This window comes from Thermobia domestica, chromosome 12 (genome assembly GCF_964235325.1).
Source record: "Thermobia domestica chromosome 12, izTheDome1.hap1.1, whole genome shotgun sequence".
In the NCBI taxonomy this organism is placed as follows: domain Eukaryota; kingdom Metazoa; phylum Arthropoda; class Insecta; order Zygentoma; family Lepismatidae; genus Thermobia; species Thermobia domestica.
Window position 1 is genome coordinate 6,420,256 of NC_137465.1, and position 23,449 is coordinate 6,443,704.

Here is a 23,449-nt window from a genome sequence, read left to right on the forward strand (position 1 = left end):
ATACGATATGCATGTGCTGAGTATGTACTTCAGCTACCTAGAGTTTTAGGTAGTTATTACAGCTAATTGATATTTGCAAGTATGTACCACAAATACAGTATTTATAAACCTGGCTCCGTTTCGCACTTTAACAGTCATTTGTTTTCATGTCACTTGGGACATATGTCATCTTCTAGGTGTGTTCTTTAGGTACATACTGTTTCAAATAACCTAACAGCACAAGATGTGCACGGCATTCGCCATTTAGATGTTCTAAATTCATCTCCACAGTTGAAGCATTTGTTCCTTCTTTTTCTAAGCGATTGTGTACTAAAAGCAACAAACGCATCAACTTTATTAGATGGCAACTGTCGTTGATCATTTGAAAGTAAATATGGATGAACCATGAAATAAAGTAAATAGGCACTCGTCATTTTGTTATAAAATTACACGGCGAGCAGATTTTATCTGATCCCAAACGGTTATGGTCAAATATACGTTGTTAAAGAAGCAGTCTGATTAGCTATAATTCAAAAGAACTCAACAATTTATCCCTCTACAAGCGCCGTTCCCTCCATCGCCTCTGTGGCCAAGTGGGAAGAGCACACGGCTAGTAATCTAAAGGTTGTGGTTCGCGCCCAGTGCGAGATAAGCCTATATATTTTTTGACTTGTTTAAAGTGTTTAAACTCACCGTAACGTAAACACATTACGCATATAGGCGATTAAACATTTTGGGGAATTAATTTGTGGTTTATTGGCGCTTACAGCATGGGAAACATACTAGGCACGTTCTCCAGGTACCTGTCAGGCATGTGCCTAGGGCGGACACATACTGTGACTATCACTTGCCATCCATGTGATTTCTCTCAGACGTACAAAAGGCACACAGTGGACACATTTCCAGGTACCTGAGGGAACATGATAGGCATATGCCTGTTATGTAATTGTGCTGTTAGGGTTGGGGATTTTTTTCACAAAATGATACAATTTGTCCGTCTTACTTATTTGTTAAAACAAGTCAATAATTCAGTCATTTATTCGTTGAAAGATACACTACAAGTAAGTGATTTTCGTTGAGTTGTACAAAAACCTATTTCGTTCAGTCTTCTGAAGAACTTCATGGTGTACATGGTGCTATTCCAAGTGGCAATAAAACCACTGCAGATCTTTCAAACTATATAATATCAAAAGAAACTACAGTTGCTGAAATTATAGGGTGTTGTAGACTCAGCAACGACAAATATATTTACAATTTGTGGAAAAACGATTTCTTTTTCAGACTATGCTTCCAGACAATAACATAGAAAAGAATTTTCACATGAGGCCTGTTAAGTATAGCTACACTACAACGGCGCCGACTTTCCAAAACTTATGTGGGTGCATATCAATCGCGGGACGTGTTATATGTTTTCAAGGGAGTCACGATATTTTTTAATTGATTTCCTTGTAGTGAAAATCCTTTGTGAACACTATGATAAAGGGTTGTGCTATGATTAAGTAAAAATAACGATACTATAAGGATAAATGGGAGCAGCCTTAGCTCAGTCCGTAACACGGTTGACTAAAACTCAAGAGAAATGCGTTCAAACCCGGGTCCAAGGTTAAGTTACTGTAATGAATATTCTCAACGCATGGAATCGAATGTTAAAAGTATACTTTAAACAACTTACATGATGCACAATGATTACAAGAGGCAATGATATGAACACGTTACTTAAAAAAAATACATTCATACAAATTAAAATAAAAAAAATTTTCATAAAAGCAAATAATTTTAATGGTATTGCACAAAGAATCATGCAAGGATTTCGTTGTGAGCATAAACTACATAATGACGAACTTAAGTGTGTTGCTTGGTTGCCTTTACATAGACACATTTGAAACAAACAATTGTATGTTTTAGAGATTCCATCTCAATATTTTAAATGTTTATTATTTGTTTTGACAATGGCACATGAGAAATATGTGAGAAGTATCGAACCAAAAATCTTGTGGGTGCGGCGCACCCACAAAATTATTTCTGTGGGTTCTGAAGCCCCGGAGCACCCACGAAGTCGGTGCGCATGCTACACTATATGTTATTGCCCCATTTATCCAGAAAAAACTTACAAGCAGCTTGGAAAAATGTGAATATTTTTAAACACAAACTTTTTGCTGAGCAAAACAATATATTTACATAAAAAACTACATACGTGTTAGTTTCGCCAACTAACACGTATGTAATTTTTTATGTGAATATATTGTTTTGCTCAGCAAATAGTTTGTTTTTATTTAAGTATATACAAAGCAAAGCAACATACAGTGAATATTTTGTTGTTGCATCTGACGAGTCGTTTTAACAAAATTGCTGGGAATGGTCAAATGGACTGCATATGAGACTTTGGGATCAAATTGAAGGTAGTGTTCAACAAGGCACTTGACCTCTGTTTCTTTCATATAGGGGAACTGCAAACGATTTGTTGAAATTTAAAGAAGCTTTCCCAGAGGGTTTTGATTTTATCAAGATACTCCAAATAAGCATGGATGGAATTAATGTCAATTGGAAGTTTCTAACTTCTCTACAAACTAAAATAGAGGTACAGGAAAATGAAACCAAACGTCTACAGATTGGATCCTGCGGTTTGCATGTGGTGTACGGTGTTCTTTTAAGGAGATACTTAATGGTTGAATGGAACCTCAACAAGTTTTTATGAAGTCTTTATTGTGTAGTGAGTTACCAGCCCGAAGAGGAATGTATGTCTCATTTTTTAGGAACAGTGAAAATTCAGAGAAAATTTTGTTTCTCCCACCCCCCAAAAAATTGAAGTTCGATGGGGGGAACGCTGATGTGTAAACAGAATTTGAGAATGTGAAAGTTTTTATTGAAAGTCCTGACACTAAACTTCCCCGACATTCCACCGTGAACAGAGTGAAATTAGGTATTCAAGATTCCCTCATGCCTGCTAAACTTACATTCTTCAAATCTGTGGTGTTGGAGCTGGAACCATTTTTAACTAAGTTTCAGGTCGAAAAACTTATGGCCCCTCCCTTATATGAGAATTGTTTAGTTATTATAAATTTATTGAAGCGTTTTGTAAAAGAAGAAATTGCTCTCTTTATCAGAATGGCAAATAAGTTAATGTCTATAGATCTAAAAGTTAAAAGTAATCTGAAAGTCCCAAAGAATGTAGATATAGGATTTTAAAGAATGTATTGGGAAGCTAAAAGATATCATGGAAGTAGACAAGTGCACTTTATTCAACAAGATTGTCAAACACTTTTGATACGCACTACTGGAAAAATACTCGAAAAATGTCCTCTTAGATATCCTCTTACTCGTGCCATTTCATGCCTTGATCCTGAAATTATCTTGCATAAACCTAAAATTGTCCGGATGAGGATGACGAAGTACTTGGAAATACTCCTTTAGTCGTCTCTTCTTGATGATGTTAAACCAAAGCTAGTTCAGAAAGAGTTAGAATCTTTTCTTCAGCAGTCTAAAAGTGTGCTGGCGTCTTAATATAATTCAGATAGAAGCAAAACAAATATTAAAGGGTTTTATAAATCAGTTCTAAGTGGCAAAAGTGAATTCAAACACTTTTTGAGTCTTGTGAAAATATTAATTATATAACATGAAAATACAAGTGTGAGTCTGTTTCTTCTATTAACAAAATTGTATTAGCAGGAAATTTGCAATAAGCTTCTTTAGTAGCCCAACGACAACTGGTAGATTATTTGGCCTACATATAGTCCAGTCAATAAAGGCAAAAAAATAGGCATTTGTCGGGACTAATTAGTAACAACTTGAAATTTTACCAGTTATTACAACATCATAAGGGAAGTATTTCCTCAAAAGTCCCTAACTTCTTCCCCTCTTTCTTTCCCCCCACAACCCTAAATATGCAATTTTGCATACCTACATTAAAATGTCAATAACTCGATTAAGCCAGCTCATATCAATATGATTTTTTAAAGTTAGATTCCTCACATTACGTTCTTTAAATTATGTCCTTATGTGTTTTTAGCTAAAGTATATTGGAATAAATTGCTGAAAAAGTAGATTTTTCAATATAATATTCAAGATTCTTATTATTACTAAAAATCTGATAACGTTGTAACAAAATGTTTCAAATAAAACTTTTAGCTTGTTTTATTACCTTTAAAATGATATACGTCTTAATAGGGTTATAAGAATGGGAACGATGTCCAGAGAGTTCTTACCAAATGCGGGAGTTCTTGCAAGTGCGGGAAAGTCATCATGACAGGTCGGTTAGGCGCACACCATAATCCGGCTTTGACACTGTCTACCTTTATGCGTCAGTTTCAGTGGCAGATTTATGAAGTTTGTATGTGTTAAGTGATTTTTTGCAGGAAAAGTGAGGAGTACTTAAAGAGTAGGCCTACCTAGTAGGTTCCTTTTTCTGTAAGGTATTTGGTTTCTAATTTGAAATGTAGGCGTATATACTATGCCTTTAGTATTCTGATTTGTTATCTTTAACTGGAATGTAACATTTTGTTTACATGCTCATTTCAATTTAGATTTTTATGTTTTAAAAAAATCTACAGACAAATTTACGTTAGGTTTAATTGCAAAATAGCAGTTTTCAAATGCAATGCAAGCATTGAAAGGTTTAATCACTACATGATTATTCATAGTCAATTAAAAAAAATAGTATAAACTACATAATATGCCTGGATAAACATCCAAATGTGTTTCAGTTCAAACACTAAACTTCAATTTAAAATGTATGATTTTTATAACATTTTGTGATTATAAAATATTTAATCATTTTTGAGCTGTCAACATTACTATTTCTTTTTGTAAATATCACTTACCGTAATTAATAAATAGAAAGTAGAAAGTAATGTTCCTAATTTTAAACTTGAATTTCCATATTATTTTGATTAATGAAACTTAACTCAGTATAATATGTTACATTGACAAGAGAGTAGTCATTTCAGATTGTTCCAGGCTACCTGAGCAACATTAATAATATATATAAAAAATAATAATTTTGATTTCATTTCTGTAATTTGTGGAAATTAACGTAGACACTGTAGCTGTAAAAATAATGTAATGTTATTTGTGAAGCTAGTGTACAAAGAAAAGGCGACGTGCACGAAAAGTTACGGAGAAAGTGCAAATTATTAGAATACGATTAATTCAGGGGGCAAAAATCTTATTCCAGAAAGTCTTGATACTTTTACGTCACAAATTACAAAATAATAACTTCAAATGAATACCAGAAACTGAAAGTAAGTGCGTTGTTATACATCACGCTCTCGTATTTGCTGTAAGACCTAAATCGTTTCTGTCACGCATGTAGACAAGCCTTGCTCTAAATCTACATCGATTATACGGTTCAAAACACTTCATTCATTGAACGCTGACTCCCCAGCTGTTCAATCGGATGGATTTCTCCAACATATTTTTAATAATGTTGACGCAGTGAGTGTATGGAGTCTTGTAGCAAAGGTACTTTTCATACTATAGGAGGGATTAATTGTGTCACGCCAGGTATCTGTGTCGAAACTCAGATAACAGTTAAGAGAATTCCAATTGAGTATTTTATTAATACCGCAACTATCCGAGAGTACTTATATCCAATGAAAAAGAGATACAGATCTTTCTTCAATGGTTATTGTCATTGAAAACCTAAGTGAACTTCAATAAGCAAGATCTCTTACGGACCAATCTTCACAATATATGTTTCCTCTCAACCTTATATGGCTTGTTGGATTACAGTCGCAGTCAGGATGAAATGAATTTATGACTATTATAATGAGAAATTCGGAAAAGTGTCCAATCACATATTATGACTGTATTGTAATTGATCAAAGCAGAAATGAAATCAGTTGTAGTGATTTATTGATTTCTTATTTATTATGTTCCTTGTACTTAGGAAAAATGTTATTCAAAACTGTAGCAAGTACACTAAGTGTTCACTGAATTACAACCACCTACCTAATACTTCGTCGGTCCACTTTTGCTCAGAGGCCTGAACACGACGTGGCATGGATTCTAGTAGTTGCTGGTATGTTTCCACGGGGATCTGATACTATATATTCCTGATGGCATCCCACAGATGTTGGTGCAGGAGTCATGTTGCGAAGAGCTCATCCCTCAACATCCCACAAATGTTCTACAGGATTAAGATCCGGTGAGATAGGGAGCCAATTCATATGCTACAGTTTCTTGAAATGTTCTTTAAGCCAAGCTAGTGCAGTTCTGGCATGGTGTACCGTGCATTACCGTTCTAGAAAATGCCGTTTACTTGTGGGCATTATAGGCTGTATGTAATCCTCTAGCATCTGCAGGCACACAACGGATGTCTCGTTGTGGTCCATACACACCAACGGTCCCAGTCCATGCCAAAGAAGTATCCCCAAACCATACAACCGCCCGTATGGTACATACCACTCACGAGGAATCCATACCTTCGTGCTGTTGGCGCCACTCATGCATACGACCGTCCGAGAAGAGTAGCACAGTGATTTATCGGACCAAGACACCATTTTCCAATCATCCATGGTCCAATTAGCATATTCTTGTGCCCGAGCGCGACGAAGTCTGTGGTAACGAGTCGTGAGGAGTGCATGACGAGTGTGTAATCTGCTGTGGAACTGCATGCGTGTCAGTGTACGCCGTATAGTTGCGTGGGATATGGGTGTTGTGCATCCACCATTGTATTGATTACGTAATTCCCAGACACTGATGGTTCATTTGGCTGTCACGAGCTATTTGATGCGACGCTCGTCCCACGTTTTAAACTTCTGTACGTCCCCAATTGTTTTCCATTCCTTGCACAGCATTACACAGGAACGGGCGCATCCGACAAGTATTGCTGTTTGGGTATTGACGGACCTATTGCTCGGTTATCCACAATAATATCCTATTGAAATGCGGATAAATCCTGGCCACCTGCCATTATAACAGTGTGCTATCTCCCAACATGTAGACTCGAGTGTGTTTCTCTGCAATACTACAAGTCGGGGTGGTCATATAGTCTGCTCGGCTGCTGGCCACACTTTCTTGTGTGGAGTAGTGGTCGCAATTCAGTGAACACTCAGTGTACATTGTATAGATATACGGAAGAAATGTCACTGTCGTTTTTGACTGTTATCGTGAGGATGAAACGTGTTAAAGGAAAGCTTTGATACCAGTACCAAGCTCTAAAGCTGGTGATAGTCTGATTTTTCGCAGCTGTGAATAATCTTGCGATAGCGCAAGATAGAAATGTAGGATTAGATTGTTTCGCCATGTTGAACACTGTAATGGACTTTCCTGTCATAATCCTGCCTATGACAATGTTATTGACTTCGATGATGACGGGTGTGAACAGAGCATTTTATTTTAACCAGATTGGACTGAGAGCTGAACTGAATTCTATCAGTCAACAGGTACACACCAATTGTACAAAATGTGTAGTAATATTGTAGAAAGTAGAATATTTCGTTCTACTTTCTACATTCCATGTGTTTTGGATGGGTGGTCCGTGATGTTATTATAGTATAAAGTACATTATTTTGCACTGTTAAGCAGCTACCGATTGTTGCCAGTCCAGGACATGGCGGGTCCATAGGTGATGGTTAATGGAACGGCCCTGATCTAAGTTAGGAACAATTCCCGTACCAAAATTAGCAATAATACAAATAAAAACAAATTAATAAAATATAGTAACCATATATTTGTATGTACCGTCAAATGGGGTTACTTGAGACACTAAAAAAATTCTAAGTGTAACTGTTTATAAACTATACAATCTATACTAAAACTGACATAATCAGATGTCCGGTCTGCATACGATATTTAAAAGAAAAGCAGAATGTTTTGAGTTATACTTCTAGATTTTTTACAGGTGCAAAAAAACTACATGTCTCAAGTTACCCAGCAAGGCGGGGAAACTTGAGACATGAATCAAGATTGTGTTATTAAGCACGAGAAATCAAATAATGTCGCAAGTCATGCATCCTAAGCGTTATTTGAGACACAGTAGAAACCAGGAAAAACGTTTTATTGAAAAAATACATATACCAGGGAAAGAAAAATACAAAAAAATACACACAGATATTTATGGAGCAATCTCAAAAAAGTATCTTCCTCTTGACCTTTGGAGGGGATCCAAATTAACTTCGTTTTCGTCATCAATAACCGGAAAAACATAAATTTTGTTATTCACTGGATGTTGAAGAGTCAATAACTCTTTCAGGATGCCTACACTTTCTCCTGATAAGGACCCTTTTCCTTCCAGGGTCGTCAGAAACATTAGTCTCATCGTAATTAACAATGAGTTGTGGATCAACGTCTCTCACTGTAGCTTCAAGTTCATCAAAATAGCTGTCTAGAACTTCTTTATTAAGGGCAGCCCTGGATCTTTTAATGTTTTGGCAGTCTCTGACTGAGTTCTTTGGAATGTCGTTCCAAAAATGAGTCAACCCGGCCTGGGCCTGGAAGATTGTTTTTTAAACGTGATTCCACAACTCCTTTTCGGTCAAGATACCCCGTCACAATGAGACGCACATCAAACTTTGTTAAGGGAAACCCGCACTCACCTGCCAATTTGATACATTCGCTGATAGTGTTTTCTTCATCAGGATTAAAAACACATGGCCGTCCATATTTTCCCATGCTTGCCCTTATACCAGTGATGAAGCGAGTGTTTGCTAACCCCGCATTTTTCCGCAACTTACCTCAATGAAGCACCTCCCTTTAGAGCCGCGAGAGCTTTCTCCATCTGGACTTCTGAATAATTCCGATAAGGTCTGCTGCCAGCTTTTCGTATATACTTTCGTAGCAATTTGTTAAGAATAGACCTGAAACGAAAAATAAATGCCGCTATTAGAGGAGGTAGTAATAGGATTGTGTTACATTAAACTTAAAATCAACAAAACTAAATTTTATACATGGAATTATACCTCGTTTTTCTTCTAATTAGTTATTTAGTTCCCAATTAAAAACATTCAAGTGTCTCACTTTACCCCATTTTTTGTCTCAAGTTACCCCTCATCAACCCACTTCGGAGAAATTTGATTAAGTATGAAAAAGGCATGGCCACACTGGACAGGTGAATATTCAGTCATTTATTAAACACATTAGGGTAGGCTCTAGTCGAAAACATTTCGAATTTCATTATGAAAATCAATTCCATTATGAAAAAAATAAATCCAAATCCATTATGAAAAAAATCCATTATGAAAATAATGGACAGTTAGAAAGACAATCAAAATAGATTCCCCAAAAGCTCATTTACATTTCGATATAAATCTTAATTGTAAAATAATAACGGTAATTATTACTTAACTTTTCTTCAACACCTTTCAAAGGTAGACCGGCTTCAGAAAATGCTTCAAATCAAAACAATGTAGCCAACATAGCCATTTGAAAAGAACATATCATTTTGTCTCAAGTTACCCTTAAGTCTCAAGAAATCTCACTTGACGGTAACAGGTGTAAATAAAATATTAACCTACCTGAATAGACTATTAATAATGTATATACATGTATATATTTTAAAGCTGAGAGTTATATTTCGTTCAGTTTGTCATATTTTCGTGGTATATTAGAAGGATTCGATTCTCTGAAAATCTCTCATTTGTATCGTTAAACAGGATTAAGAAATTTTTTTCTCCTCGTAATTCTAGGTATTGCAGCGAAACTTGGCACATACATAATGCATAGACAATAGTAGTTTTCAAGGTAGATTATATTAAGGCATCTATACCGGGTACCGCTTTAGGGCTCCCCAAATTTCAAAAAAGGGATTTTTGGAGGGAAATTTTCATATTTATCCTAAAACACTTTTCTTTTGTACTACTATGAGCAAAATAAATGTCGCGTCTCTTTATTTTGAAGTTGTTTGGAAATATCTCCGTTTTCTTTATATGTTCGAAATTTCGGAAGGTTTCTTCAGCAGGACAGGTTAATAACAAACCCGTTTTTAATATTTGTGTTAGATATTAGCTTAAAATAAATAAATTAGAAGCAAAAAACATTAAATCCACAGAAATCTCGAGAATTACCAACTCTGCTAAAGTAGGAAATCTTCAAGAACGCGAGGGAATTCTGCAGTTCAACACGAAGCAGCGACATCTATGTCATTGAGAGAAACGTGGATTAGATCTACAAACGAAAATTTTAACGAAATATTTCCAATGTCTTATTACATGCATTATCAGCGAACTCCAAATATATGAATCTATGCTAAGTATTAACGTATAGATAGAGCAAATAGTGGAAATTACCTATGGAAAAAGACGAATTGTTAGCCCAATCGTAATGAAAAATCGTCTTTACTGTAGAAGAGGTTCAGTTTACGTAAGAAAGCACATAGCTCAGTTAGTTAAAACAACGAGTCTGTATGCCGAAGGTAGTGGGTTCGAACCCCGTGGAAGTACTTTTGTCATTTTTATCACTTTATTTTTTATTTATTTTACTTATTTTTTATTTTATTTATTTTTTATTTGGGAGAGAATCAAATTGTAACATATGTGTAAAACTCATGATACCAAAGAAGACAAAATGTCGTCGAATTTGCATTAATGTCTCTAATTTTTGTTTGCAAACAATTTCGTAATTATTTCCCCTCTGCTCACTGCTCACTACATGCCCACTGATGCATAACGAATGTTAATTCTAATTTGGAGAATTTTATAAAGTTTCACAATGTTTCTAACTACATAGTCTTCTATCTACGTGTTTGGATATTTGATAACAGATTTCCATATTAAATGTTTAATTTTCCCTATAAATATTTGTCTTAAATATTGAAATTGTTTTGAATTTACTACATAAGGAACGTTGCCCGAAGGGGAACTCAAGTAATTGATATTCTACGTAAAAGCAACCTATTGTAGAATGATGATGCTTCTTACCTTCAGCACATAATCTTAACGTTAGAGAGTCAGAGAGAGAAAAATCGTGTTTTTTCCTCCTCTATGAGCACTCATCATATAATGATTCGTGTCACATAATTTCGGCTCTCCAAAGACATTCATATGTATTATTATTATTATTATTCCTGAAAATGTCACCCTTACATAATGTAGTAACTTTAGACATCTTAGTTTAAAGTGCTTTCTTTAGTAATAATTTGAGCAACCACGTTACAAAATTTTAAATGTATGTGGAGGCATGACGTTTTATTTCCCCCTCTCTTTTCAGCACCCTCCAACAGAAAGTATATAATTTCTGAGAAGCAGGGCAGACAAAATGAATAAGAAATACATTTAGAGCATCCTTTCCTCCTTGATGAATGGAATATCACGTAGCATTTTTTATTCTACTGAAGACGACCATAGGCCGTTATGGTTTGGTAACAAAAGAAATACCTAATATATTTATAGCGCCCCTTAACTGTAATATTACCTCTTTTTTATTTGTTCGAGGCTGCCCTACACAACCAAGGGTGACAAAAAGAATAGGAAAAGTGTCTAAAGATTGCAAAGCACTTTATATTTTGTCAGAAACAAGGCAGCATATACACAGCATTGCTTTCGTTAACAAGTGTTTCACCCTTGAGTCGCTTATAAAATTAGGCAGAATAAACTTTTGCCGATCAATGTTCTAGAGGGATTTGTCCAGGATGGTTTGGTATCGGGCTAATAACGATGAGTAATATGAAATACCTAATATATTTATAGCGCCCCTTAACTGTAATATTACCTCTTCTTTATTTGTTCGAGGCTGCCCTACACAACCAAGGGTGACAAAAAGAATAGGAAAAGTGTCTAAAGATTGCAAAGCACTTTATATTTTGTCAGAAACAAGGCAGCATATACACAGCATTGCTTTCGTTAACAAGTGTTTCACCCTTGAGTCGCTTATAAAATTAGGCAGAATAAACTTTTGCCGATCAATGTTCTAGAGGGATTTGTCCAGGATGGTTTGGTATCGGGCTAATAACGATGAGTATGTTTATTTACATCTCCGTTAAAGAAATAGCAAACTTTCTGAAAGGAACTTACTTAGGAAACCTCAAATCTTCCTTCTACTTAGCCAGAGCCCACTCTGAAAAATTGCATCTGGCGTTCTGAGTGAAAGTTCTATGGGACTATTAGAAAAATATATATTCCCGTTTCCACGCTGATGGTAGAATTTCTTAAGCAGTTATTGAATTACGTTCGAAGCATAGGCGTAAGTAGCGCCCCCGCAACCCTGTGGCGTGGGGACCGCACAAGCTGCAAGGCCAAAAAATATACAGAAAGTACGCAGGGGCGGAGCAGGCTAAATTTTCACACGGGCAAAGTGACTTTTTGGCGCTCTCCCCCTAGTACTAGCCTATATTTTATATTTTATCATAGTGTTTTTAATATTTTAAACCCGTTTTTCAAAAAGAAATCCATTACCTAGGAAAACTTTACAAAGAATATGGCCCGCTATAAACAATACGAACTCCGCCCCCCTGGTCTATGGCTAGCACGCCTGCCTTCCGTGGTACCGGGTCCAATTCCCGGTGGATTACTGTTGAACGATAAAAGTGGTTCGGATTCCACTATAATTAGTATCCACATCTCCCTTGGCCATTAAGACAACCATGGAACGCTAAACTCAAGCAAACAAACAAACAATACTTACTTCCCGGCACTCTTTATTCTACATGCCATCTCTCCATTTTTCGATACAGCCCCCTTAGTACTATGAAACTCTCTTCTTCCATAGTGAAATGGAAAAAGGTCATGTAATTGCCACTACTTTAAAGAATATAAACCAAAAACGTCAGTAGAAAACACATTATAAAATTTACTTTTTGAGGCTCATTTTGGCGCCCCGGGCAGTCGCCCGGCCCTTGGTCCGCTCCTGAAAGTACGGACGCATAACTAAGGACTGCGGAGGAGAGGTTAACCTTCATGTTATGCCACTGGTTTGACGTGTTTGAAATGTTCAGTAAGTGATCGGTTAGTGAAATAATTTCGACGGTTACTGATGTTTAAAGTTTAGCTAAGACAAAGCTACCTAACCAAATACATTTGATATCGCGATGTCACAATTTGATTTTTCCTCACATAAAAAAGATAAAAACAATAGTAATAAAAACCCTTACTCGTACTGGGCTCCTAACTAACTAACAACCAAATTTGTACACACTAGTTGCTCTGACCAACTGAGTTTCGATTTCTTACGCGAAAGAAGTCTGTTATATTAAGAGGCATGCTTTTCATTATCAAAACTGTTCGAAGTAATACGAACATGGCTTAAGAACAGAGATGGAACTGAATTACCACTCGATTGACCTTGAGGGCAAATCACCAAAGGGTAGCTATAAACGTAAGTTCAGCATGCATTTCTGTGGAGTTCTGTTCAGTATTCCTATCTGCCAGTCATGCTTGTTCGTAGGAGTAATATTTTACAAACCTAACCTTTCGATAGAGCACAATGGCAGACCAAAGAGAAGGAATTCTTGCCCTTGTGAACGTGGGATATCACCATGTTCAATATAACTGACGCGTCTCCTTGAAGTGATATTTCATCGAAAATAACTCTTTTTCCTTTATATAGTCTATCCGAAGTTTTTGAGGGTTTCAAAATGAGGAAACGTTAACAAACAAGGACGCATTTAGGGGTGTGTCCAGGGGCTCCGGACCCCTCTGAAATCCCAACTTTTCTGTAAATTTAGCCTAATTTTGGGGATTATCTTTTAAAATTTTATTATAATTTATCCTGATATTGAAGTCGGACCCCTCCCGAAATAAATTACTGCATACTTGTCTGCTGACAATTTTCAATATATTCGTTAAATAATAAAGTAAAATAACTAAATTAGGAGCAAAAAGCTTCAACACGGGCTAACTTTTGTCCACTGCCAATATTGTTAGAAGGGATATTAATAGCAAAAACTGCTAGTCAATGTTGAACCTTGGAACGTCATCCCGAACAACAAGCTTATTATTGAGAACTACATACCAAACATGTTATCAGAACTTATCCAGCTTTTATCTGGCATGAAATTATTATACTGTATACACCAAAATTCACTCTCCTAAAATGTGTATCTAAACATTGCTCTACGTATCTACGAAGCAATGAATTTTTTTATCGAAATATGTGAGCAGGAAACTCTGACAGCCAGCCATTTTATTTAAATCGTAATAAACCCTGTAACCGTGTGTTAATGTGAAGACAAAGCTTGGTCCATTGGTAAAGTGTTGGAAGAATAAAAACTCAATGTTCGTAGGTTCGAATCTATCCACTCACCACAACATTTTATTCTTATGTGTAACGATGAAATAAGAAAAAAATGTATAACTGTTAAGACAAAACTTCAAGTCTGAAGAGATCAATATTAAAATAGTAACACAATGACGTCAACCAAGAATTATTTCATGTAGCGTTTGGACGAAATTACAGCTGTCAACAATTGCAAAGTAGAAACAGGCTGATAGGTGTAATGCAGTCTAGATTTCTGAATGCATTTGCTCCCTGAAAACTTCCGTCTCGTCATTGGTATGCCGTTAGTCATTGTAAAACCTTTCAATTAGAAGTGAAATGACACAAAGTAAAACAGTTTTAAATCAATAAATGTCTATGTGTAAAAGTAGGTGTCTCTGAGTTCCTTTTACTTTGAAGTGACAAATGAGAGAAGAAAGTATGGTGTTCGAAAAATAATAAAATTTGAGATTTCAACGAATTTACACGTATTATAGCCCCTAACACCGAAAAAGTTATTTTTCGATACATGTCCATCTGTTCGTGTGTCCGTTCGCTACACTATTCTGTGCACTCGCCTAGAGGCCATACCGTTCAACTTATCTGCACCAAATTTTAGTTTAAGATTTTCATAGTATTTCCTATAGTTTTTTTAAAAAAATTTCCCTCCTACTCCCAAAACAAGGGTACTTTCCTGTACGATGAAAATAGAAAAAAGATATTTTCTCATAACGGGCTCTAACGATCTTGTTTTCTTTCTTTTTTTATAAATCAATATTTAATTAGCAACCCTATTTTGTGGTATAAGGCATTTATCTGAGGAAAATCTACAAGGGATAGTTTATACTAAGGGGGTGAGTTTTTTCTCAGTGATTTTCTCAGAATTAACTCAAGTGTTTTCGTTCATATTTCATAAATAAAGATTTCATTAATAACTTAACAATATGGCATAACTCGTTTGTCCTTAAAAAAATGCGAGTAGTAGTTTATTCTTGGTGGAGTGTGTTGTCTGGGCGATTTTCTCAAAAGCGACTCAAAAGAGTTTATTCATATTTCAAAAATAAATATTTCGTTAATAACCGAACAATATGGCAAAACTCGTTTTACTCTTGGGCGTGCTTTTCCTCCACGGTTTTCTCAAAAATGAGTCAAGCAATTTTGTTCGTACTCAAAAATAAATATTTCATTAAAAACCTAATAATATGGAATAACTCGTCCCTGAAAGAATCCTCAAGGGATAGTTTATTCGGGGAGTTATTTTCCCCTCACGATTTTCTCAAAAATTACTCGGACAATTTGATTGATAATTCATAAATAAGTATTTCATTAATAACCCTATATTTTAGTATAAGTCCTTTCTATGAGAAACAATTACAACGGATAGTTTATTTTGGGGGTCAAGGTTATTTCCCCGACAATTCTCACGAACGACAGGCGATTTTGTTCAAATTTCGCAAATAAATATTTCATTAATAACCAAAAGTATATCTTAACTCATTGTTCCTCTACATACCGAAAATGTGATTTTTCGACACCCGCCCTTCCGGTCCGTTCGTTCGGTACACTTTTCTATGCACTCGCCTAGAGGCCATACCGTTCAACTTATCTACACCAAATTTTAAAATTAAGCCTGTCTCAGACTGGACTGAAGTAAGGCTGCGATTCACGATCTAAAATTCACAACCTTACTTAACGATCGTGTGAGAGATAACTTGCCCCTAGTTCAGGTTGAAATTTTCTGATGTCCTTATTTGGATCCTGACTTGGAAGAAATAGAAAACGTTTCTATTTTCTTCGGGACTTCCATACAACTACCAATCAGAAAAGAGTTGCGCCTGACGACATTCAACTTTATTTCTCGCTGTAATTTCAAAACAATGCTGCCTGGACAAGAGAAGCATTAATAGTATTAATATAATCATACGAAAAATATGACCTTCTGTAGCACAATTTATATTATTTTTAAAAAATGTAAGAATAAAGACCCTAGAGGAGGTATGCAGTGAAGATATCCGCCCGAACGCTACAGGTGTGAACAAATGTAATTGCATCTTTTAAAAGAATAAAAATAGGTTATTTAAGTATATTGTGTAAATTGTATACTAAAAATCGTGACATGTTTAAAAAAGCGTGCAAGTTTACTTTTGGCGCACCACTCGAAATAATTGTTCAAAAATTAGAATCCTTTCACTGATTACCTTCTTGTTGTTTTCTAAATAATTTATGCTGGGTGACATGAAAATATCCACATGGCATAGTTAAAATTCAGGAGGGTATCATAAGCAATTGTTGAAAAATTATAATTCTTTTACGATTTGCGTATAAATACAGCGTCCGGATGCATGAATAAAAACTACAGCCAGAAAAACACAAAACCTGCTTTAGGTCGCCACTAAAAAGCACGAATGCTAACTAACCGAGTCATAGCAGAGCAAAGCTGTAGGGACCGAGGGTTAGGTAGGGGCAGTGGCGTATTTACGATTTTGTTTCGGGAGGGGCTTTGCTAACTTTCGGGGGGGCTTTGCCTGGAAATGTGAAAATTCTGCAAGATATTTCATTTACTTTACTATACTTAGTAAGATTTCGGGGGGGGCTTAAGCCCGGAAGCCACCCCCCTAAATACGCCACTGGGTAGGGGGTACGTCTGAATGGAACAGGCGCGTCAGCGAAGGTGGGTATACGCATAAGCGAGGGTAGTGAAAACGAGTGGGCTTTAACAATGATACGAGTTTCAATAGCATTTGTCATGGTTTAAACTAGTAGCGTTTCACTTGTAAACAAAATGCAACTTCTGTAAACTGTGCAGAAATTCACCGCCGGTGGAAAATAGTTTCTATACAGGCATCTTTCATATGAATTCACTCATTTTATCCGTCGTAAAGCACTTGTAATAAGTTTAGATTAGTAATCCTACACGTGTAAACATAAAATTCAGATGTGATGCGCCAAAAACAGAAATAATGAGAGTTAATTGTCACCAGTGTTATGTGGCTTTCTTGAAATTTTAGGGAACAGTTTTACAATGCTGGCACAATACAAGAATTCCGGATGTAGGGAATGACGTAGGTTCCCGGCGCGGTATAAGTTTACTTTAGGGGCTATGTGGGCATTTTTTGTGGGTTCTGTGCTGAGCGGATGCACTCAGTACCTATACTAGAAAATTGCTCTTTCTTCTTTACTTTATCTTTCCGCGCCTATAACTGCCCTCATTTACATATTTGGACAAGTCATTTGATTTTCAGTTCAACAATCTGGTTCAAGGATCTACAGACCATTTTTCAGCTGATACAGACTCCTCCATTTTCGTATCTCGCTGCTGAATTTTCGGAGTTACTAATTTCAATGGCGTATGGAATTTTGAATAATCCATTCTCTAGATTTTTTTATAGGAACGGGGATCTTCTGTAAGTATTTCATTATTCGCCATTGAATATACGGTGCTTTCCTGTGCATTATTGCGGCGAAGAATTCACTCCCAGGTCAGCTCCTCTTTACTCTTTCTCTCTCTCGTTTTTTCTTTGGAGGGGAGGAGAGGGCGGATTTTGTGTCAGCAGAGCAGATATCGCTGCTATGTCTATTTTATCCTCTTCGGATGAACTCATATTGTGAAATAGAAAAACAATAATATTAACGATTACAACAGTTGATTGCCATGTGCGTAAAGGACTAGCTCGGGAGAGTAATGCTCCGGGAAGTAAAAACGAGAAAAACAGTTCTGATTGGTTGGCGTTATCCACTTCTTGCCACGTTGCATTAAAATAGCAGAAATCAAACGCTTGCTGCTGTCGGCTTTCGTGGCCGAGTGGGCTAGCGCTATATGCTAGTAATAAAAGTATCTTTTGGCGCGAGTTCAAACCCGGCCCGAGGAAAGTTTTTTTTACATTTTTCTAACACTTATTAAATAAAAATAATATGAAAATAATACTAAACAAAGTGATTTATTTATTTTTGTGCAGATAAGTAGTTGTAGTACTTATGCCCTTGTACTCCATGATATAGGGCTCGTTTTGTTCCCCTTGCACTTCATGATATAAACATTGTGACCAACTTAAAACAACTGGCTAGGATAGCGCGTAAAACAGCTGGCTAGAGTAGCGCGCCGAAAAATGTACTTCCGGGAGTATCACTCTCCCGAGCGGGTCGTCTTTTCGACGGCGGCAAGAGTTCGGATGCTTCCTGTGGGAGAATCGGGAAGTCGACATCGAAAAGAGGTCCTTTCGAGTAGTCGGCAAACAGCCGGAAAGTCGCATAAAATGCGCCGGCGTCGCCACTAGAAAGTAGCCTTTTCGAGCTGTCGGCAAACAGTCGGAAATGAGAATTAAATGCGCCGGCACCGTCATCGGAAAGTTGCTTTGCCGAGCAGTCGGCAAACAACCGTAAAGGCTCAGTAAATTCGCTGGCGCCGCCGTCGAAGATAGGCCGGCATACGGGGTCGGCAGAGCCCTTTCCGACTGTTTTGCCGACTCTGACGGTCGGCAACAGTCAGCAAAGGTTTTTTTTTTTTTTTTTTTTTTTTTTACGATTTTCGACCGTCAAAACGACTCTGCATACGGCCTATACTGTTTAAACAACTTGAGTAAACTGGAAATTGACCGCGTGCTCAATCAACAGGCAAGAGGAAGAGCGAAAAATGACCGCTTCTCTTCGTTTACACGCCTATTTTTACGCTAGGTGTATGGGTCACCTTACGGACCGAAATTTACGATATCATTTTACGGACCGAAATTACGCACCGAAAAATATGCAGAGGCGGTATGTTTTATTATGATTTTGACTCAACAAACCGGCTCTTTAAATATTGTCTTGATCACTGAAAAAAACAGAGACGGTATGTCCTAATGAAAACCCAGAGGTGGTATGGCATACCACCACATACCGTCTCATTTCGACCACTGCTAGTGTATGTTAGCCTTCCGCTGCGTTGCTTTGCGCTAACGTTTTGAGAAAAACTAGTACGGAATGACACCCACAGTCAAAGTAGTTAATGCAGGTGCTTCGAATGGAACAACTTGACAATAATCTGTGCTTTATGCCGGCGAAAGATGGATGTCGATAATATATAAATATATGAATGTTGCGATTTGTAAACTGAAATAAAAAGCACAATTTAGTATCTTAATGTGGAAATAGCAAATCTTAAATATGGCAACTTCAGAACAGGTAAGCGCATTACCGTTTCTGATTGAAATGTCAAATTGTCGTGCTTAGCATGACGAGACATTTTTTAACGTTTTAGGAATTTGGTGTGATAAATTGTACAAAAGTTCTGTTCACATGCGAATTGCTACTCGTACGGGTATACTTGTAGCGCACCACTATAAAGAATTCTTGAAAAATTATAATTCATTAATTTATTTATTATTGTCTCTAAAAGGTTTCCACTTTGCGACATGCAAATGTCTCACTTGGCATAGGTAATATTCAAGGGAACCACCAGAAGTAATTGTCGGGAAATTACAATTCTTTTACGATTTGCATATAAGTACGGCTTTGGGATTTGTAGTGTAAAAGCTAGTACAAAAAGCAAACCAACCTGTGCTAGATGGACTACAAAGCACGAATGATATCTAACATGTAAGAACAGGGCAAAGTTGGTGGAGGAGCGTACGAAGGGAGTAGGTTTGTCAGCGATGGCAGGTATGCGCTTATGCGAAGGTAGTGGAAAGGAATGGGTTTTGGCAATGATATGAATTTAAATAACCCTTGTCATGGTTTTATGCTAGAAACGCTCCAATTGTAAACATAAAATACACGTTGTGTATATTGTACGAAAAGGATATAGTATACATGAAGCTGCATCAGTTCCCGAAGGAGCAGAACGCTCATACTTTTAGGGATTATTCATTGAGTATGTACGAACTTACAAAGGGGGTAACAAAGCGACTTTTATTTACTTATCGACGGATACGAAAATAAAAAAGAACGTACCTGTATGTACTTTATATCTGCATGTGTAGTGCCCTTGTACTTTATCTATGACTATGTGTGTATGTGGGGGAGGGGGAATTTAACGCATATCGCATGTCTTGTGCACATGGATACTTCTTACTAGTCTTGAAGTCTTGAAGTTCACCTCCAAAGAGGTGTTTTATACTGGCGCAGATGTTAAATCCGTCTCGCCAACAACACTAGATAGTTGCTTTCACTAAGTTGATCAAAATTTCCACACTTGTTAAGTATCCGGTGAAATAATTATATTAAATTGTTATACCTAGTTATAGGATTGTCACCAATTGCAAAATGATACTTTTATTTTTTTTTTCACCGGATTGAAATTTACACCAAGTACAATATACATAAAGATTAAATTTACATGTTTTTATTGTAGTTTCCAATCTTTTCAATCTTTATATATATATATATTGACATTATTAGTTTGTAAGAAAGATATTATAGCTTATTGATTTTTGCATTATTTGATGACAAAAGATTTTGAATCTTATGGGGGCCAATTCCTTGATATTTCGTGATTACATCAATTAGAATGTTTCTATGTTTATTGGTGGAAGAGCAGTTAAAGTTAATATGATCTATATCGCCCTTTTCATTCCCACACCAACATTCAGGGGTGTCTTTTTTATTGATTTTATATAATTGAGCTGGGATAAGTTCCGTATGTAGCCGAAGCTTAAAAAGATTTATTATTTCTGAGCGTTTCCAGTGTTTAATTTGATCCCACGGTTTAGTAATTTGTGTGTCTGTAATGTTCCAATAATATATACCGGGCCCCATCCTGATTTTTTGTCTATATTAATCTAAGTACATTTTAAATTTTTCTTTGATAATAGGCATAAAATTGTGGTATGGGAGTTTTATGTTTGCAGATAAGCCGTCTCGAGCTGCCAGTTTGGATGCTGTATCAGTTAGTTCATTAAAAATTATGTTATTATGAGCTTTCGTGTATATAAATTGAATTTCTACTCCATCAGAGTTGAAGGAGAGCATGATACTTTTAATTTGTAATTGAAGCCAAGTCGATTGTTTATTCCAATGTATGGAGGATAAGCTGTGCAAAACACTAAGAGCATCAGAGCAAATACAAGCTTTATTAAATCGGTTCGATTTTACATAAAGTAAGGCTTGCCTGATAGCAAATGTTTCTGCTTCATAAATAGATGTGTATGCCGGGAGTTTATATTGTATAGTTTTTTGTTCTTGTGGTATGTAAATAGCTGCACCCACCATGTTTTGAGTTTTTGAACCGTCAGTACAGATTATCATAGTATTTGCTGGAAGTCTGTCAATGTATGCTTGCCAAATTGCTGGTACTATCTTGGATGAAAGATCATGCAATAATTTGGTAGGATACCACGGGATAATGGGTGCTATTCTTGATGAGACAGTGTTGTATGAAACACAGAAGCAGGGTAATAACGGTACTTTTGATATTTGATCTTGTAGATGTCTTAAATCCATAAAGGCCTCATAAATCCACGGGAGCCTTTTATAATATGGTAAATTTTTTGATTCGTTATCATTTACCATCTGTTGTAGCTTTTCTATGATCGGTAATCCTGTTACTGCAAGTCGTGAAAGAATAAACTTATAGGCTTGTTGCCTTATTTGTAAATCTATTGGGATGGTGTTGGCCTCTTCTAGTAATGCATTTTTTGGACAGAAACTTGGTTGTGAGAAAATTAATTTAAGACCTTTATACTGAATGTCAGTTAACGAGTTAATATTATGTTGTGGTATGGGGGATAAAAAATCGAACCATACATTAATTTCGTTTCTAAACACTGTTTATAAATTGTGTACAAAATTGATGGGTGGACACCCCATTTTTTGGAATTTAGGCCAATAAATAGTTTAAAGAATTTTGAGGCCTCATTGTTAAGATGTTCTATATGAAGTTTCCATTTTAGCTTTTCATGTAAATGTAAACCTAAATATTTGATATGATGTGTTTGTTTAATAATAGTATCTTTTAATTGAAGATGAATGGGAGGATTATGTTTCTTTCGTGTAAAATTAATGAGACTGGATTTCTGCCAATTTATCGAAAGACCATTTTGATCACTCCAGTTAGTTAAGATTTTAAGTCCCTTTTGCAGGTGTTGGAGACCTGATTGGATGTCATGTGTTTTGACGAAAATAACCAGGTCATCTGCAAAGATATTGAATTGGAGGTGTGTTTCTTGACTTAGAGTATTAATTAAATCTAGAATGTATATATTAAATAGCGTGGGGCTTAATTTACTGCCCTGAGGGATCCCCCGTGAGGTTTCTCTGGGTGTACTAATATAATTTCCAATTTTTATTTAAATCCTTCTGTTTATGAGGAGATTTACTATTGCACTACGTAGAGAATTTATGGTATTTCATGTAGAAGTGGTAATAGAACACAGAAGAAACGCAGATCAGGGGGTTCTCATGTATACTGTTTCCGTAATGATTTTAGACTAGTAACCGTACCTTTGCAAACCTAAAATACAGCTGTATTACTTTTTTAATTCTGTTGCTTGCAGAAATTTGTTCCTTATAAAAATGTCTTTTCATGCAAAGTATTGAATTTTACTTGTAAATTTTCTAAAATGTCGTGCGCCAAAACTACACCTTCACCTTGCTATTAAAACGCGAATCGAAATGAATTCTTGTAAATCAAATTCATTAAGCTTGAGTACAGAAGTGGTTATGTGCAGATTAAATTTAAGAACACTACTCCAAGTTATTTCACTAATCATCGAAATACTTGCAGTAGGCGACACGATAATACACTACGTCGTAAAGGTGAAGTTAAGGAAGCCAGCAATGGTTAATATGAGCGTAAATTAGACATGTACAAAATTCGCGCATCAGCGTGTGCTAAGTTGTGACTACAAATTACTTTTTGCATCTTGTGAGTCAGGTCAGAGGAAGCTGGAGAGTCTTTGCGAGGGTTCCTCTATAGGAGCAGGTACGCAAAGCGAAATGTGCGAAAAATATACTTAGGTAGTCACTAAGCAAGCTGTACATTGTAATTAAATAGTATAACTGACCATACCAGCGTTGTAAAATGTTACCACTCCTTACCCTTTAAAGCAGCCGCCAGCAGAAATCTGTACTTATAAACGTGGCTTTCTATGCAAAATGTGTTATTTCCTATATAAAATTTTTCAAAATGTTGCGTTAACCAGATTCAGTTATCTTTCTTTCATGATAGTATTACCAAAAGTTACGTATTTCATCTTGGCCAAGGGATAAAACGTAATTAAAATCAAGTATAGAAAATGTTGGGATATAAAAAGAAGTGGATAATTTCCTTGTCCGAATCGTCGGTTTCGAATCCGTAATTTAAACAACTTGCAACGTTAATGTGAGTCTATTTCAGTATAAGGTGTTTGTTTATCGGAAGGTTTCGACGTAG

General features: G+C 36.2%; 1 protein-coding gene across 3 annotated transcripts in view; it reads left to right on the forward strand.

Annotated features, from left to right (window-relative positions):
- LOC145666313 (hsp70-Hsp90 organising protein-like) overlaps positions 1 to 23,449 on the forward strand; it is an 89,831-nt gene that overhangs the window by 20,551 nt on the left and 45,831 nt on the right. The window contains exons 1-2 of one of the 3 annotated variants that reach the window (XM_081733407.1): positions 18,971 to 19,263; positions 22,158 to 22,232. The exons of 1 other annotated variant lie outside the window; for it this stretch is intronic. In XM_081733407.1, coding sequence (XP_081589533.1) covers positions 22,182 to 22,232 — 51 coding nt within the window. In that variant the 5' untranslated portion in view covers positions 18,971 to 19,263; positions 22,158 to 22,181. Of the gene's footprint in view, positions 1 to 18,970; positions 19,264 to 22,157; positions 22,233 to 23,449 lie in introns of those variants that run through there. One more of the 3 variants, XM_081733408.1, reaches the window with a different exon arrangement.